The 16550-nt window shown below is 40.8% G+C and overlaps 1 protein-coding gene across 1 annotated transcript; it reads left to right on the forward strand.

Moving 5' to 3' along the window:
- Nucleotides 1–7763: 7763 nt before the first annotated feature.
- otoa (otoancorin) lies at nt 7764–16114 on the forward strand. Its single transcript, XM_044033672.1, has 17 exons — nt 7764–7978; nt 8061–8231; nt 9040–9171; nt 9356–9396; nt 10072–10162; nt 10249–10367; nt 10464–10605; nt 11482–11675; nt 11771–11861; nt 12041–12164; nt 12252–12460; nt 12780–12929; nt 13021–13163; nt 13490–13626; nt 13714–13811; nt 13963–14116; nt 15377–16114. The coding sequence occupies exons 1-17, from the start codon at nt 7853–7855 to the stop codon at nt 15457–15459; spliced, it is 2205 nt and encodes a 734-aa protein (XP_043889607.1). The 5' UTR covers nt 7764–7852; the 3' UTR covers nt 15460–16114.
- The last annotated feature ends 436 nt before the right edge of the window (nt 16115–16550 follow it).

A 16550-nucleotide genomic window follows, 5' to 3' on the forward strand; every position in this document is an offset into this window, starting at 1 on the left:
GAAGTTTGGGGGTAAGTGGCTGTGTGTGTGTGTGTGTGTGTGTCTTTCACTGTTCTTTGACTGTGTCCAGTCATTGTTGTCATCACTAAACACTCATTCAAATTCAGAAGAGTTCAGATTTCACGACAGTCGTCAGTAAAAGCTTAAAATCCTTCATGTATAACTACGTTACTATATTTTATATCCATGCTATACTGTTTATACTGTTGACATTGTATCCCCTCTTGTCCCTAGTTTACTTTGCGCCACTGTTTCTCGTGCAGGTCAAAGGTCATCTCCAGCCTCACTAAAACATTTATGACAGTGTATTTGAAAAGATCAGGTCTGACTCAGTGTGAAGTGACATGATGTAAATGACAGTGATGGTGGTGTATAAATGATGATAATGTGACTGGTCACTCTGTGGTTATTAACCAAGCTCACTGTGTTTCTGGTCACACTCTGGTCTCAAAGCTTTTAGTGCAGTACTTGTCTGTGAACACCAGGGGCAGAGTGAGGATCAGTGTGACGCTTCAGTTTAAAGCTGAAGCCAAACTCCATCACTAACACAACAATTGAGTGTCTAAACTTTACCTTAAAACTCTCTCTGGTTCTGGACGGGTTCTAAAGGGCTTGTGTGAACACAGCAATCGCACGCCGCCGTCCAGCGTTGAAACGAGTCTACATATATATATATACATATAAATGGGCTATAAAAGCAAGCAGCTTAACTGATGTGTCTATGGAAGACAGTGTGTGGTGAATAGGTCATTATACGCATCCTGAACAAGTGGCGATGCAGCAACACAGCGTCTTCTTATCGTTATCACATAATCATCTCTCCTCTCTACAACGTTGTAAAGTTTCTGTCTTATGTCTCTGTACAGAGCTCATTGTTTTCTTTATGAGCACATAGAGTTGAGGGCATGTCGAGTCTAGACTGCACTACAATAATTCACCTCCATGTCTTTGGGAGAACCAGAAGCTTGTGTTTGACAGAAGTGAACATTTTTCACTAAAGTATGAACAAAACTTGATTTATCCATGACACAAAAAAAGACAGAAACTTTGACGATTCACGTCAGTTTAGTTTTTTAGATTTCTTTGACATAAAAGTTGTCGTTAGCTCAAAATGACTTCAGCCGCTGCAGGTGCTTTTGAAGCTCAAGGCAGTGAGACATGTTCATGATGCAGTGAGATGTGTTTCTGATGCAGTGAGACGTGTTTCTGATGCAGTGAGACATGTTCATGATGCAGTGACACGTTTCTGATGCGGTGAGACAGTTTCTGATGCAGTGAGCGTGTTTTCTGGTAAAGTGAGACGTGTTCATGTTACGGTGGGGCATTAATGATAAGTGAGCGTGTTTCAGGCGCCCAGTGAGGCGTGTTCCAGATGCGGTGAAGGCGTGTTCTGATGCAGTGAGACGCCTGTTTCAGATGCGGTGAGACATGTTTATGATGCGGTGAGACATGTTTCAGATGCGGTGAGGCGTGTTTCAGATGCAGTGAGAGCGTGTTTCAGGCGCGGTGAGGCGTGTTCCTGATGCAGTGAGACCTGTTTCAGATGCAGTGAACATGTTTATGATGCCAGTGAACATGTTTCAGATGCGGTGAGGCGTGTTTCAGATGCAGTGAGGCGTGTTTCCAGGCGCGGTGAAGGCGTGTTTCCAGATGCGGTGAGGCGTCTTCCTGCAGTGAGACATGTTTCAGATGCAGTGAGACGTGTTTCAGATGCAGTGAGACGTGTTCAGGCCATTTGAGGCGTGCAATTGAGACCTGTTTCCGGGTAAGTAGAGGCGTCAATACGGGGCGGTAATTTACTGATGCAGTGAGCGTGTTTCCGAATGCAGTGAGAAGTGTTTCAGATGCAGTGAGGAGGCGTGTTCATGGCCTTGGTGAAGTGTTTCAGATACGAAAAGTGAGGCACGATGTTCATGGCGCGATGAGAGCGTGTTTCCAGATGCGGTAGGAGCGTGTTCGCGAAGCGCGGTGGGGCGTATTTGGAATGCAGTGAGACGTGTTCATGACGCAGTGAGACATGTGAAGACTATGAATGAGCAGTGTTGTCCGTCCATGCTGCTTCTACCACATTTAAACCACAGTTGAGCTACAGTGAGTCGTTAGTGCTAATGAGCGCATGGCTGGCTGCTTCCAGAGGATTACTGAAGATGTGTGGCGTGACCTTTGCCCTCTCCATTCACTGTAAATCCACACACACACAACAAAAACACTGTATTTGCAGGTGTTTCTCTGTTCAGTTCCCAGCAGGACTGTGAAGTTTAACATTTGAACCGCGTGTAAAACACAGCGAGCGCTCGGGTCGTCTTTAATCTTCTGGAGAGAAGCAGACGAGGATGATGATGGTGATGATGATGATGATGATGTCAGTGGAGAAGTCATCGATAACCCGTGAGAAGAGACTTGACGCACAGCAAAGTAAGAGGCTGTGAACGGTTTGACATCTTCTTGAAGCTCAGACCCTTAAAGCAATTAAAGAGTTATTACAATGTTGTGGGGATCACACTCACTGTCCCTGGATAAATGCAGAGGCAGCAATTTGATCTGAGCAATTAGCAACGCTGAGGTTAAATGTGTCTGTGCTGCTGCTCGTCTCATCTCTATTCTGCTCAGCCACTCCCTCTCCAGGGCATAGACATCACTTTCACTCTTCATCCTGTTTACCATCGTCTTCTCTCCGTCTCAGCCCACAGTCCTGTGGTCCTGACTCTCAGAACCTTTTATAAAACATCCGATTGTTATCACACATTAAGTTAAAAAGCGCTCACAATAAGTTGCTTGTGGTGAATTTCCATTATCTTGTTAATCATAAATGCGGAAAATCATTAACATTTCATGTAAATGACCTGAGAATGATGTGTGGCTCACCACCATTCACTTAGTGTCAATGTTTCCAGTCATTCAAGGACCTCACAATTATTCAAATCAATATATATGTATATATACGTATATATATATATATATATATATATATACGTATATATATATAGCATATGTATATATATATATATATATATATATATATATATATATATATGTATGTATATATGTATATATATACTCTCTCTCTCTCCTATATATATATATACGTATATATATGTGTATATATATATATATATATATATATATATGTATGTATATATGTATATATATATATATATATATATATATATATATATATATATATATATATAACAATTGTAAAACTCAAAAACAAGTTTTTATTTCTCTCCAGTTAAAGTTTGTACGGTCAAAGCAGCTTCTGTTTCACATCTACATCTTCAGACAGAAGCTTCATTAGCTTCACACAAACAAAGAAGAACACCTCTGACAAATCGAGGAGTCTCGTCTAAGTCTCTCATGTCTCTTTGGTCTCTCCTGTCTCTTCAGTCTCTCCTGTCTCTCCTGTCTCTTTGGTCTCTCCTATCTGTCTCTTTGGTCTCCTGTACCTTTAGTCACTCCTGTCTCTTTGGTCTCTCCTGTCTCCTTGGTCTCTCCTGTCTCTTCCTCTCCAGTCTCTCCTGTCTCTTCAGTCTCTCCTGTCTCTACTGTCTCTTTGGTCTCTTTGGTCTCTCCTGTCTCTCTCTTTGGTCTCTCTGGTCTCTCCTGTCTCTTGGTCTCTCCTGTCTCTTTGGTCTCTCTCTTTAGTCTCACCTGTCTCTTTGGTCTCTCCTGTCTCTTTGGTCTCTCCTATCTCTTGGTCTCCTGTCTCTTTGTCCCTGTCCCTCTCTCCTGTCTCTTTGGTCTCTCCTGTCTCTTTTGGTCTCCTCTTTCTCTTGGTCTCTCCTGGTCTCTTTTGGTCTCTCCTGTCCCTTTAGTCTCTCCTGTCTCTTGGTCTCTCCTGTCTCTTTGGTCTCTTAGTCTCTCCTCCTTTGTCTCTCTCTCCTGGTCTCTCCTGTCTCTTTGGTCTCTCCTGTCTCTTTTGTCTCTCCTGTCTCTTGGTCTCTCCTTTGGTCTCTCCCTGTCCCTTTTAGTCTCTCCTGTCTCTCTCTCTCTCCTTGGTCTCCCCTGGTCTCTTTGGTCTCTCCTGTCTCTTTGGTCTCTCCTGTCTCTTTAGTCTCTCCTGTCTCTTTCTCCTCTTTGTCTCTCCTGTCTCTTTTGTCTCTCCTGTCTCTTTGGTCTCTCCTTCTCTTTAGTCTCTCCTGTCTCTTTTAGTCTCTCCTGTCTCTTGGTCTCTCCTGTCTCTTTGGTCTCTCCTGTCTCTCTTTGGTCTCTCCTGTCTCTTTAGTCTCCTGTCTCTTTAGTCTCTCCTGTCTCTTTGGTCTCTCTCTCTCTCTTTAGTCTCTCCTGTCTCTTTAGTCTCTCCTGTCTCTTGGCTCCCTCCTGTCTCTTTGGTCTCTCCTGTCTCTTTGGTCTCTCCTGTCTCTTTAGTCTCTCCTGTCTCTTTAGTGTCTTTAGTGTCTCTGTGCTCATCATTCCTGTTAGATCTGTCTTTGACACCCACATCCACTGACCAGTTAGGCCTCAGCCTGCTGTCTCTCAACAGGAACCTGAGCCATGACAGGATATAGAACGACAGCTGTTGTCCTCCACTCAAACACGTTTTTACGAGGGTCCATTTATTTTCACGAGTTCACTCTTCACTTAGCTTGAGCCTCCTTTTCTCCTAACTTTCTGCACAGAACGTCCTTGAGTACAGGATGTTCACTTTTAAAGCAAATGAAAACAGACAGTGACAGGCAGCGACTCAGTGTCCAACACAGTCTTTCTGAAACAGGCACAAATGACATCCCATCATAAAAGTGACAGACGTGCTTATTATAAACTATAACAGAAAAAAATCATTGTTTTCATGTTTTTGTATTTGCTTTATTGAAACATTTCGGCCTAACATTATAACAATAAATCTTCATTATGATTTGCTATCACTGTCAATGACGTTTGTTTTTACTTGCTCTTATTGTCAGGTATTGTTCAGGTGTTCTATTGTATTACAGTTTATTTGATGAATTTGAAATGGCAGTATGTGTATTTAATATAATATGATATAATATAATATAATATAATATAATATAATATAATATAATATAATATAATATAATATAATATAATATAATATAATATAATATAATAGTGATCCTGCTGACTCACTGTCTTCTGGCTTCATTTGTGTACGTTCTCCAGTTCAGTTTAAATGGAACAAGTTTCTTTCTTAAAATGATTTTCTTTTGCCTCCACATTCATTTTATTCCTCATTTGTCTTTGTCCTGGATGTAAGGTGATGTCCTTCCCTCAGACTCTGTTTTATTACACCTGCACAAATCTTACAGTGTGAGAAAGTACGTTTCCTTCTGTCCTGTAAGTGAATCCATCTGCATATAAACTGTATGTGGAAAAGTGCAGATCATAGATCAGCCTGGCAGCGTGAAAATGGCACCGATGATGGCGACTCGGATTTCAAAGCAGCAACTCGACGCTCTTGTCTATGCTTGATGAGTCACGGAACTTTTAAGATCTCATCTCATGGCCTACGCTCGTCACTGAGTGACAAGCTCAGAAGTGTGTGTCACCATTAGCCGAGCGAGTGATCTCTGTGTCATCATCATCTTCCACAGCTGTAAGTGAACTGGCACGCCGACTCGGTGCCTGCGTGACGAAGGCCTCGGTTGGCACCTGTCAGTCAGTGGGCAGCCGAGTGTGGCGCCCTCCATTAGCCTGGCTGACAGCCGTGAACCTGGGGCATCACTCACTCATTCACTCACTCACTCACTCACTCACTCACTCACTCACACGCACACACTTGCAGAGAGCCATTCACCTTGGGCTTTGACAGGAAGCAGCATCCTGGAGTCATGACTACGGCAATGTGTCACCTTGACACCTTGGACCAACTCTGACAGCTGCTGTGTTCCGTTACTCCGTCCTTCCGTCCGTCTGTCTGTCTTCAGTCCTCCCTCTTTTCCTTCCCATATAGACCTCATATCTCCATCCTTTGCTCCATCTCCTCTTGTCCTCTGCAGCCCATGGTGAATTGATGTGCGGCTCTTGCAGTGGGAGCCAGCAGCCATCATTTAACTGACTCAAGCTGGCTGGGAATCAAGGTTGAACAGGACACACATTTATCTGAGACCTTCTGGTTGCTCAAAACCTGCCAAAGACCAAAGACCCAACTGTTCCTTTACGACCTCTATCAGCTCCATCCTTCGCCTCCTCCCTCCTCTGTTTTCACTGTCGCTGGGGGAGACTGTTGTTATTGCTGAGCCTTAAAAAGGATTACAGTTTAATAGCATCAAAGCAGCGAGCCTTGGCCCTGTTCTTCTTCTTCTTCTTCTTCTGTATGTAGCTGCTCAGAGCGGCTGAGTTCATTTTCAGATCAATAACCACCTTTTCAAAATCCACTCTGTAGTGCTGCCACGACTCAAATCCCAAATCTCTCCGTGAATCGATGCATTTCACTGGCATTGAAGTCAGATTTCTCACTACACATCTGACAAGAGCTAAATCAACGTGTTTGACAGCTGCTGTTTATGTGAATGTGAAAGGACTGAATGAATAAAATCAGCACAACACACGAGTTACGGAAGAACTATGATTTATCAGCATCTGTAAATAAAATAGAAATATAATGAAATAAAGACTAAAAACAAACCTATCGTAAGCTCATGGTTTTCACTGAACTGCAGTTACTATAACTGTAATGTGTGTGTGTGTGTGTGTGTGTGTGCACTGTCCTTCTGTCAAATCAATGGGAACATGTGTTAATGAGTGTTTACAGCTGACTGTGGTCATCAAGGTCCAGTGTTAACCTCCCCTGTCTGTCTGTCTGTCTGTCTGTCTGTTACACTTACTGATGTAATACATCTTGCTCACCTGCCAACACACACACAACCACGCACGCACGCACACACGGGGAGAACATACAAACTTCACACACGTTAGTCAAACTAAGATTTGAACCACTGTGCTAGCCACTGCACCACCGTGAGTGCCCTCATACAGTTGTGTGTGTGTGTATAATCTATAATATTATTATACACGTCGTCTCACATGAAACAGATTATTTTAATCATAATAAAAAACTATGCATGGACACATTTGTTTTGAAATCAGTTGCAGCGTTACTTGTTACAGTGTCAGCTTCCATATGTGTGTGTGTGTGTGGATGGTAAAGTATGGACACACGCAGACATTTCAACAGAGAGCTTATTGAGAGCAGAAGAAAAGAGAACGAGCAATCGTCACAGAGCATCTGAATCTCTGTGTCAGTCAAAGAACACAGAAGCAAAATTAGAAAAAAATGTCATAGTTTAATATGTAGTCCAAAATTTGAAAAAAATGTCATAGTTTAGTATGTCGTCCAAAATTTGACAAAATTGTCATAGTTTAGTTTGCGTCCAAAAAGTCACCAAAATTGTCATAGTTTAGTATGTCGTCCAAAATTTGACAAAAATGTCATAGTTTAATATGTTGTCAAAAAGTTGACAAAAATGTCAAAGTTTAGTTTGTCATCCATTGAGTCATCAAAATATCATAGTTTTGTATGTCTTCCAAAATTTCTTATTCCTCTTTTAAAAGAATCATGATTTTTCATATTTCTAAATGTCACACAATTTCATAAAAGAAGAACATACTCACTATGTCACCTGAATGTCAGACTGTCATTATGTTGTTTAAGGTGCAGTTCTGGTTTGGGGGGTTTTCCTGGGTCAACATTATTTTCAGTCACTCAATCACAATACAAAACAATACCTTATGCCTCCACGGACTCGACACACTGGCTTGAATTTAATGTAAATGATCATATTATCATGGATACACTTTTATCCTTTCTTGACTCAAGCTGAAGAATGCTGACTCTGTGACATCATTGTCCAGCACTGCTCAGAAACTGTGTGAGCTGGGCACTGGAGTTCCCATGTTGTCATCCAACCTCTCTGAGTTCTCTGGCAAAACATCCATTCTCAAATATCTGCAATCCAATGACAGATTTCCAAAGCGCCCGATTTGCCAACAATTTATGGAAAAGCTGGGCGGCAAAAAGGTGAGCCTGAAGGGTTAGCAGCTTGTCTCTCATGTGTTCCTCCTCTCTTTCGATGCTCATGTGTAAATATGCTTTCCTTTAGTGCAAAAACATTACCCATGAGGAGCTGAAGGACCTCAAGCCATTTGCAAGATGTATGCCACTGTGTGTGCTCAGGCGGCTCAAAGCCAAGGCAATCATGGCTGACCAGACGACTCTGATGAACATCACCAAGTGCTTGAGAAAGGGGCAGTTGATGGCCATGTTTCAGGGGGTGAGTGAAGCGAGAGCAAGTGGGAACAGGCAGTGATGTCACCCACAAGCATCTGAACTCCCATGTTGAAGAAGTGAGAATGGCAATTTTTAGGAAATATCTCCGTCCACATGGAACCACCTGAAACGACTCAAAACGCTGTAGTACATATGACAGGACTGTAAGATGCGCTGTAACGCTACACCAAAAAAACAGAGATGTTTCACACATTACAGATATAATACCAGAAACAGGAGACAGAATGAACCGAGCCAGAGGAAAGAAAGGAAAAATAAAGAAATGAAATGTCAGCTTGTTTATGTTTACGGTTTGTGCCGTTTCCATGTGAATGTTTAGCGACTTTACCGACACCCGGTAGCTTTTTTTTCTTTTTTAAAAAAGCGACTAGTGAGAAATCTACAGACTTTCTGTCATAGATCTAAATACTTTACGAGAAGGAAAAGCACAATTCGAGATCCAGCTAACTGTATTTACTGTGGGCGGAGAGTCGGACACACACACACACACAGAGCAGTGGAACAATCACTGATCTGTTTTGTTTATTCAAGTAAAAATAAGTTTTGTTTTCACCTTTCTTTATTTTACGATTCAACACTTTTTTGCAATCGCCCCCTGGTGGCTATTCAATATATGTTTGTTTTTTTACGCGGGTTGGCCTCATTTGGCAAACAGTTAAGACAGAGCAGCAGAAAATAGCACTTACTTTAACTGAACTTTGGACAAGAGATACACAAATCCAAAGGAAGCAGCATCGAGTTGATATTGAATAATTACTGTAAACCGGACTGAAGTGCATGTTTCTCTGTAGCTGAGAGAGAGTGTGGATCCCTCAGAGATGGTGGAGAAGTTGCCTGACTCTGTGCTTCCGATGATTCCTCAAAGCTTCTTGAAAAAAGTCAATCTCACCGCTTTGAAGAATAAAAAGAAGATTTACTTACAGGTAACAACCGTGAATACCTGCACTCAACATTTTGACTCTGAATTATCATTATAGTTTTGACATTCATTATGAATATTTGTCTCTAAGTCTAGAACAAACACACTTTCATGATATATCACTTACATTCTGTAGATATACTATTGCTGGTTATTTACAAACAACTGTCTCTTTTTCTTTGCTTCAGTCAGTATGCCAGGCAAAGATGACGTTCAGTCGTCAGTTGAGGTGAGTGATGCAGCAGTGAAAGACCCAACAAACAGACAAAATCCTGCAATAAAAGAACAAGGATAAATTGTTGTCGTTTTCTTTTTAATTTCTGTCGAGCTAAGTAAAATACGTTCAAGGTAATGAAAGCCCAAGAAAGAGCCCGAGCACGAACGGAATGGCTCCTGGCAAAAAATTTGTGCAAGGAACCTATTGTTTTCCTTCAGATTATTATTATTATTGTTATATCGGTGGCTTTCCTGTCATTTTTGAGGTGCTTAACATGCATAAAAACTCTGGAAACTTGGCAAAAATGCGATATTGTCATAGTGCTTGGACCCATGTGTTGCACCAGGGCTCTATAGCACCCCCCTCAGGTGAAATGTTAAAAAATTAAGTTGCACTGAATTTCACAAAACTTGGTTGGAACTTGTTTCCCTTCTTATTCTGCAAAATATTGTAAAAAAAAAAAAAAAGTTTTACAAGGCAGTTTTGTCTTTGTCAAATAATTGCAGGTTTGGATGCAGGTTTTGAATTTTCATTGTTTCGTGTAGATCTAGTAAGAATATGATTATTTAAATATGTCTCTAGTTTATAACATTAGACATTTGACAGTTATTAATGAAGTGGTCTCCTCAATCTTCTAAAACATTTATGATTGAATGTAATCACTTTTTTTAACTTTCAAAACTCAAGTGATTTTAGTGACGAGAAGATGGCTAACAGTGACACACAGGACATGATGAAGGCCCTATCAGATAATCCAGACTGTCTCTCCAAAGTACAGGTACGTACGCTCATACATGCACATCTATCTGTAGATCTGTATAAGTGTGTGTTGTATAACTGCTGCTAACAAATGCATCTTTTCAGGCCGGACGTGCTGCTCTAAGGTTTTTTGCTGCTGCAGAGAAAAGGAGAGGAGATTTTATCAAAAACATGACAGCGGAGGAAATGGATAGGATCCATCTCATATTACTTCTTTACCTGCCGTAAGCAGACATCTTTTCTCTGTCTATTTTAATGCTTTTTTTTTATTATTTTTTAAATGAACTTCTCACAATCTTTTGTCTCTTTTACTCATGCAGCCCTCGCAAGGTGAAGGACTTGCCTTCCTCTGTGTGTCCCAGCTTCCTCAGAAAGATGAAAGCGGCCAACTTGAAATTATTACATCATCGTGCCCCGTCTCGCCCCGCACTCATCCAGAAGGCTCTGGACTGTCTGGCAAATGTACACACACACACACACACACACACACACACACGGATACAAACATGTAATGCTTTGGTGGTGATGGTGCAGAGAGAATACACATAAAACATTTATTCCCATTGAATTGCTAGCCTCTCTTTTTACAGTTGACAAACAAACCGTTGCAACCCAGTTGACAACACGTGTCTGATTACTTTTTCTCTCCATTTCTGTAGCACAGGAGATAAACACAGATTTACATAGATAAAACAGCCATGTTCAAAAGATACATGTTTGATGAATGAATCACAGTTTCATTTGTTGATCATTCTTAAAGGTGATAGAAGGCATATATAGATTTTTTTTTTTGCAGTTTCTGAATGTGAGGAGCTGCACCCAGTGTTATACTACGTTGCCCATTTAGTGCACATTTGCACATCTGTCCTAAGTTTCAAAAACTAAAGTCATTCAACTACCTCTTTGAGTGTATTTCAACATTTGTCTTCGAGCTGAGACATTTTTGAGGCTTTTTAAGTTCAGAAACATTTGGCAATTCTGACCCTTAGTTGCAAAATTGGGCTGCCAGAGTGCAATAAGCTGCATTATTGGGGTAGAGTGTGTGATACAAACAATACATAAACAGTTAATGAAAGTGAATAGACCGGCTTTAATCTATAGTATTTCATTTAAGTTTCCTTCATTAATGATGACACGTCTTGATCATTTGATGACTTACCATAATGTTTTTTTTATATATATTTAGCCACTTTAACAGATGATTAAAAATCATCTGTTAATTTATTTAGAAACCAGTCTGTGGACCCTGACTCAGAGAATGGCTGCTCTACACCTTTGGAATCACAAAATGCGTCTACTGTCATCACAAACAACTGCCTAAAGTATGGACTTTTACAGGGAAGGAATTTGTCAGCACTGACCCGTGAGGATATGTCCAAGCTTGGACAACTCGTGTGTGAGCTGCCTGCTTCCCAGCTGCGCCTCATGTCCCCTAACGTTGTCAACTCCAGTCTGCAGCTCATGGCTTCATGCAAGCACATACCTCAAAGACACCGAGCAGATCTGAAACAGCTGATTGATGAGACTTATGGGTAGGACATCCTCCGTGTGGAAACTGCACCCAGAGGAAGGCAGAAAGAGCAAGAGTCTAATACATTTTTATTTTATTTTTTAAAATCTCCTGCAGGGATCCATCTGATTGGTCTGCAGAGACAATGGAAGCGCTGGGTCCTCTCCTTGTTTTGGATGAGAATGCCATATCTTCTCTGCCAAATAAGGTGTGCATCGTTTCTCATTTCTGTCTCAAGTTTTATGTACAAGGATGCAGCTCATGACATCTTCCACATTTTCTTTTTTAATTCAATGAATCATTAGCTCCTCAAATCAGCAACGTGTTTATCTCTCTACTAGAAGCCATGGTTCATACATGTATCTTCTATATCTCTTTTTCTGTCAGCCTTGGATGAAGGACGTCCTCTTTCTTCTGATTCTGCGCATGCTCAACGTCCCTCGTGCACTGGAAAAGAAATTGTTCACGCTGGTCACCGCCACGACATCACATGCAGCATGTAGGAGAGCAGGTGAGTACATTTTTGTTTTCTATTCATGGATTGAGAGTGTGCTTATTCCTCATATGCTCTGTGTTTCTTTCCCACTGTTTCTCTCAGCTAACATCACCACGGACAATGATGACCGCACTCAAGGTGTACCCACTGTGATGACAATCAGGGTACTGGGAAAGAACAATGTCTACTGGACAGCGGCACAGCTGGACAAAATGTCAAATGAAACCTTCCTTGCTATTGTAGAAATACTTGGTGCCATCCCTGACTTCAATGAGCAGCAACTCGCTGTGCTAACCAAAAAAGCAATTCAGGTACTATTGACTTCTACTTTCAGAATTACATTTTTCAGCAGTGCAACTCATTTAATCATACACAGAAGATGTATAATCAGGTCTCCAGACTGCAACCACGTCAGCGCCAATAAATGAACACTAATGCAACATGCATTGCACATTGTTATTTCAGTAGAATAATGTTGCAGCTTATGATTCTTTATATTGCAATCCTAAATTTTCCAAACATTTTCAGTAGGAATGCTCCATTTAGGCAAACAACATTTGTATGTATTAGCATGTGTTGTAATTGTTTTGTTTTAGTTTAAAGGTGTTAACTTATTACATGCTTCTGCAGGCGTTCGGCCCAGTGTCACAATGGACTGAGGCTGTAGTGGAGCAGATAGGATGTATAATCAAGGGCTTCTCTGACGCAGACCTGGAGACTTTTCCTTTGACTCTGGACACTATCAAAGACACTGTCAACTGTGGCTGGAATGCGTCACAGGTGAGGAACAGAAACACCCTTATGTGCTGCTCATGACATTTACACTGCTTTTGCTTTTTTGGGCCCTAATCAGGACGAGCTCTCTCCACAGGTGACGTCAGTGTGGAAGGCCATTGCTAAAAATGACAACCTGACTGCACAGCGGCTGGGGGTTACAGAGATCGTCACACTGGATCAGTTCCTGTGTGGCCTCAACACCAGCGAGATCAGACAGCTTGACAAGGAAGCTTTCAGGTTTGTGATACAAACATAATACATGTACTCACACGTACTGGTTGATATCCAATAATTAAAATCATGATTTTAGATAATGTTATCTTAGAAAAAATGTTATATTAAATATGTATTCCTGTTAGCAGACAAAGTGTAACAGGGAACATATTTCACATATTTCTGGAAACACTGAGCAGCCTTGGCTGTAATTTGCACACTCTGAGTGCTTTCTCCAGAATTGATCTTATATTTACACTTCAAACAGAAATGGAATTGTCACAACATTGTTGTGTATTATAATATAATAATAGTGTGTGTGTGTGTGTGTGTGTGTGTGTGTGTCACAGGGATGCTGTGGGCTTGATTAATGACATTAAGTGCCCCTCCATGGTGGCAAAGCAGTTGAAACTTCGTCTTGTGTCTTTGTTCGGAACGCCCAAAAACTGGACTGAAGTGCAAGTGTGTGAGAGTGGCAACAACATTGGTGAGCTGCAGGAAATCAGACTCTACTAGACAATCCTCAGATCTGTGCCTTTGCTCAGTAGCCTCTGTTGTTTTCTGTCACCCTCAGCTGAGTTAGATCCAGAAGAGTGGAAGTCTCTACGCGCGTCTGTCTTTTCATTTATCAGGCAAACCGCTATCCCACTCATAGCACCCAAAACCATGGCTGTAAGTCAACTTTTGTTATTAGAGAAATGCTGCTCACTTCCAGAATGGCATATATGGTAACCTGAGTAAGGGTTTGAATGGAGGACAATTTGCATGTAGTGTATACTTTGCTATATTGCTTACCTCTGAGCTGTGCCTCTGTCCCCCCCAGACTTTCTCTGTTGAACAGCTCATGGAGCTTGGTCCTGGAAATGCTGCCATGGTAACCGACGAACAGCGAAGAGTGCTGAGTGATGAGCAACGGGCTGCTTTAGAAGAGGCTCTGACCGGGCCTTCTGAGCAAACCCTAAAGACTGGCACTTCAGGTGAGAGGAGGCATGTATTAAAAAAAAAATAAAGTTAGGCAACATTGGAAGGTTGTGATATTTATCAGCTTCTCTCTATGAGAGTTAGAAGGAGCCATCAGCCAGGTGTCATGCACTTCATTTATAAGCCCCATTCAAGTCATGGGTTTTCCTCTTGTTTTATTAAACCTTGATTTACAGAAATATAGTATGACCATGCATGCAACAGGGACCACGGACACTATGCAATTTTTGCAAATCTGCTGAAATTGTTTCCGCACATACACGAGACCTACTGCATGTCTGTCTGTCCTGGTGTTTTTTCCTCACTCGATGTGAGGGTCTAAGGTGTCACTTGCTGTACAGACTGTAAAAGCCTTTCGAGGCAAATTGTGTTTGTGATGTTGGGCTATATCAAAAAAATTGACTTGACTTGCCTAACAAGACAAGTTAACTTCACAGATTATTCCTTTCATTACAGGTTTCTCCAAACAGCTTCATTAGAAATCAAGCAGTGTGAAATGATCAGGTTTTAAAAAGCAGTGAAGGGCAACATAAACAAACGACTTCAACAACTGGGTCAAATAATGTTTTTTCTTGATTGTGGTATAAGTATATATTTTTATCCACTTCATTGGGAGCAGACGAAAAGCAAAAAATATTTTATGTGAATTGAAGTGCCAGTGCGGGCCTTTGCAGCAAGTACCCAGTTGGAACAAGGGCCTTTCTGCATGGAGTTTGCATGTTCTCGTCAGTGTGTGGGTTGGTCTCCTCCCACAGTCCATAAACCTGCAGATTTGGGGATTTGGTAAATTGGACACTTTAGATTGACTGTCGGTGTGATTGTGAGAGTGGATGGTTGTTGATATGCATCCGGGAAAGTGATTTGGAGCTGCACGGTGAAAGAAACAGCAGCGGTTGCGATTGTGCTTGGATTTTCATTATTTCAAGACCAAGTTCACAAGAAGCCAAAATGGTGATCATGACTGAAATACATGTCCTACTGAACATCCAGGTTTAGTTTTTGCAGTAGATTCCACTTCTGAGTATTTTCATGGACACACCTTGGTGTTTTCAGCCTTAGTGCTGCTGTATGAAGTGGTCTCACTTTACTTGCACCATGTGTTTCTTCTGCCTCACCTGCTCAGTTCAGACATACATCTTTGACTAACACTGCTCTGTAAATGTGTGAATGTAAAATGTCATCGTTCATGATAATTGTAAAGGATTTCATGAAAGAAGACTTTGCATTCAGTCTTCCTTTCACCCTCTCTTGTCCAGGAGCGCCATCACTGGGCGTGGAGGGGACCACAGCTTTCATGAAGCCCCTCCTCTTCTTCCTCATGGTCGTCCTGCTGCTGTGAGACCAGTCACCAGATAATTGAGTGGTAGAACCTGCAGCAACTTTAGATAAGCACTCACTTTGATATAGCATTATTTCTATTTTTATATATATATTTCTATATTATCTATGACAGACTATTGGTGACACTGTAATTCTTCAAGTGAATCTATTTGTGATTAACAAATTTCTCATAGACGGGTTATTGTTATTCTTAAATTTCCGTATTTATCAAGTTCACTTTTGAAACTTTCTGTCGTTATACATTTCACATAAAGTATATTTTAGTTGAATGAAGAGGTATATACTGTCTGGGCATGTGATACTGTGCCCACAGAAGACGATGTGTGATTAAAATAAATTGTATATTTGGAGACAAAAAACAACATTTGGTTAGAAATTGTATCCTCAAGGCAAAATCCCAAATAGGACAGAGTGCGACAGAGTGTGTAGGGTCTTTCTCTTTTTTTAATCTCAGTGATATTGATGCATGGATATTATCTCAGGAATGAAATCTGTAAAAATAGAAGCTTGTAAGAAACAAACAGCTGTAACAATGGTGCCATTAAACAAAGAAAAGCATCCCAAGCAAAAACATCAGCACAGTTTTAAGTTTGTTTTTCTGATCAATGTCAAAGACTGCAAGAATAATCACTCGGAATAAATGGTTCATCGTGTCTTTGTGTTTTCAGGAAAGTGTACAGAATAAGAACAATCTCACACACACACACACACACAAACACACGTGTATATACAGTAAAGAAAATAAAAAGCTGAGAAACTTTTACATAGAAAAAAGCCAAAATAATAATTACTTCCATTTCTTAGAGGACTATATCAGTTACACTGATGTAAATACAGTAAATTATATTCAAAAATGCTATTTTTACTCAAAGGTTTTACAACAAAATGTGTGTACACATCAGATTATTGCCAACAATTTTCCTAATCATAGGGAAAGGTTTGATGTTCAATTTTCATCTTCCAGAACTTTGAACTTATCACTTTGAACTTTACAAATTTACTGTACCTGAAGGTTATTCATAACAGACATTATTGCTCTCATCCATTGCACAGTAAAAAAAAAGAAAAAAAGAATTACATTTCATACTA

The sequence above is a fragment of the Solea senegalensis genome, linkage group LG9 (genome assembly GCF_019176455.1).
Source record: "Solea senegalensis isolate Sse05_10M linkage group LG9, IFAPA_SoseM_1, whole genome shotgun sequence".
Taxonomy (NCBI): domain Eukaryota; kingdom Metazoa; phylum Chordata; class Actinopteri; order Pleuronectiformes; family Soleidae; genus Solea; species Solea senegalensis.

Coding starts and splice junctions, on each gene's coding strand:
- otoa (XM_044033672.1), top strand. CDS start 7,853: ATGTTGTCATCCAACCTCTCTGAGTTCTCTGGCAAAACATCCATTCTC. Junction 11,862..12,040: donor TATCTTCTCTGCCAAATAAG/GTGTGCATCGTT, acceptor TTTTTCTGTCAG/CCTTGGATGAAGGACGTCCT. Junction 12,930..13,020: donor GTGGCTGGAATGCGTCACAG/GTGAGGAACAGA, acceptor CTCTCTCCACAG/GTGACGTCAGTGTGGAAGGC.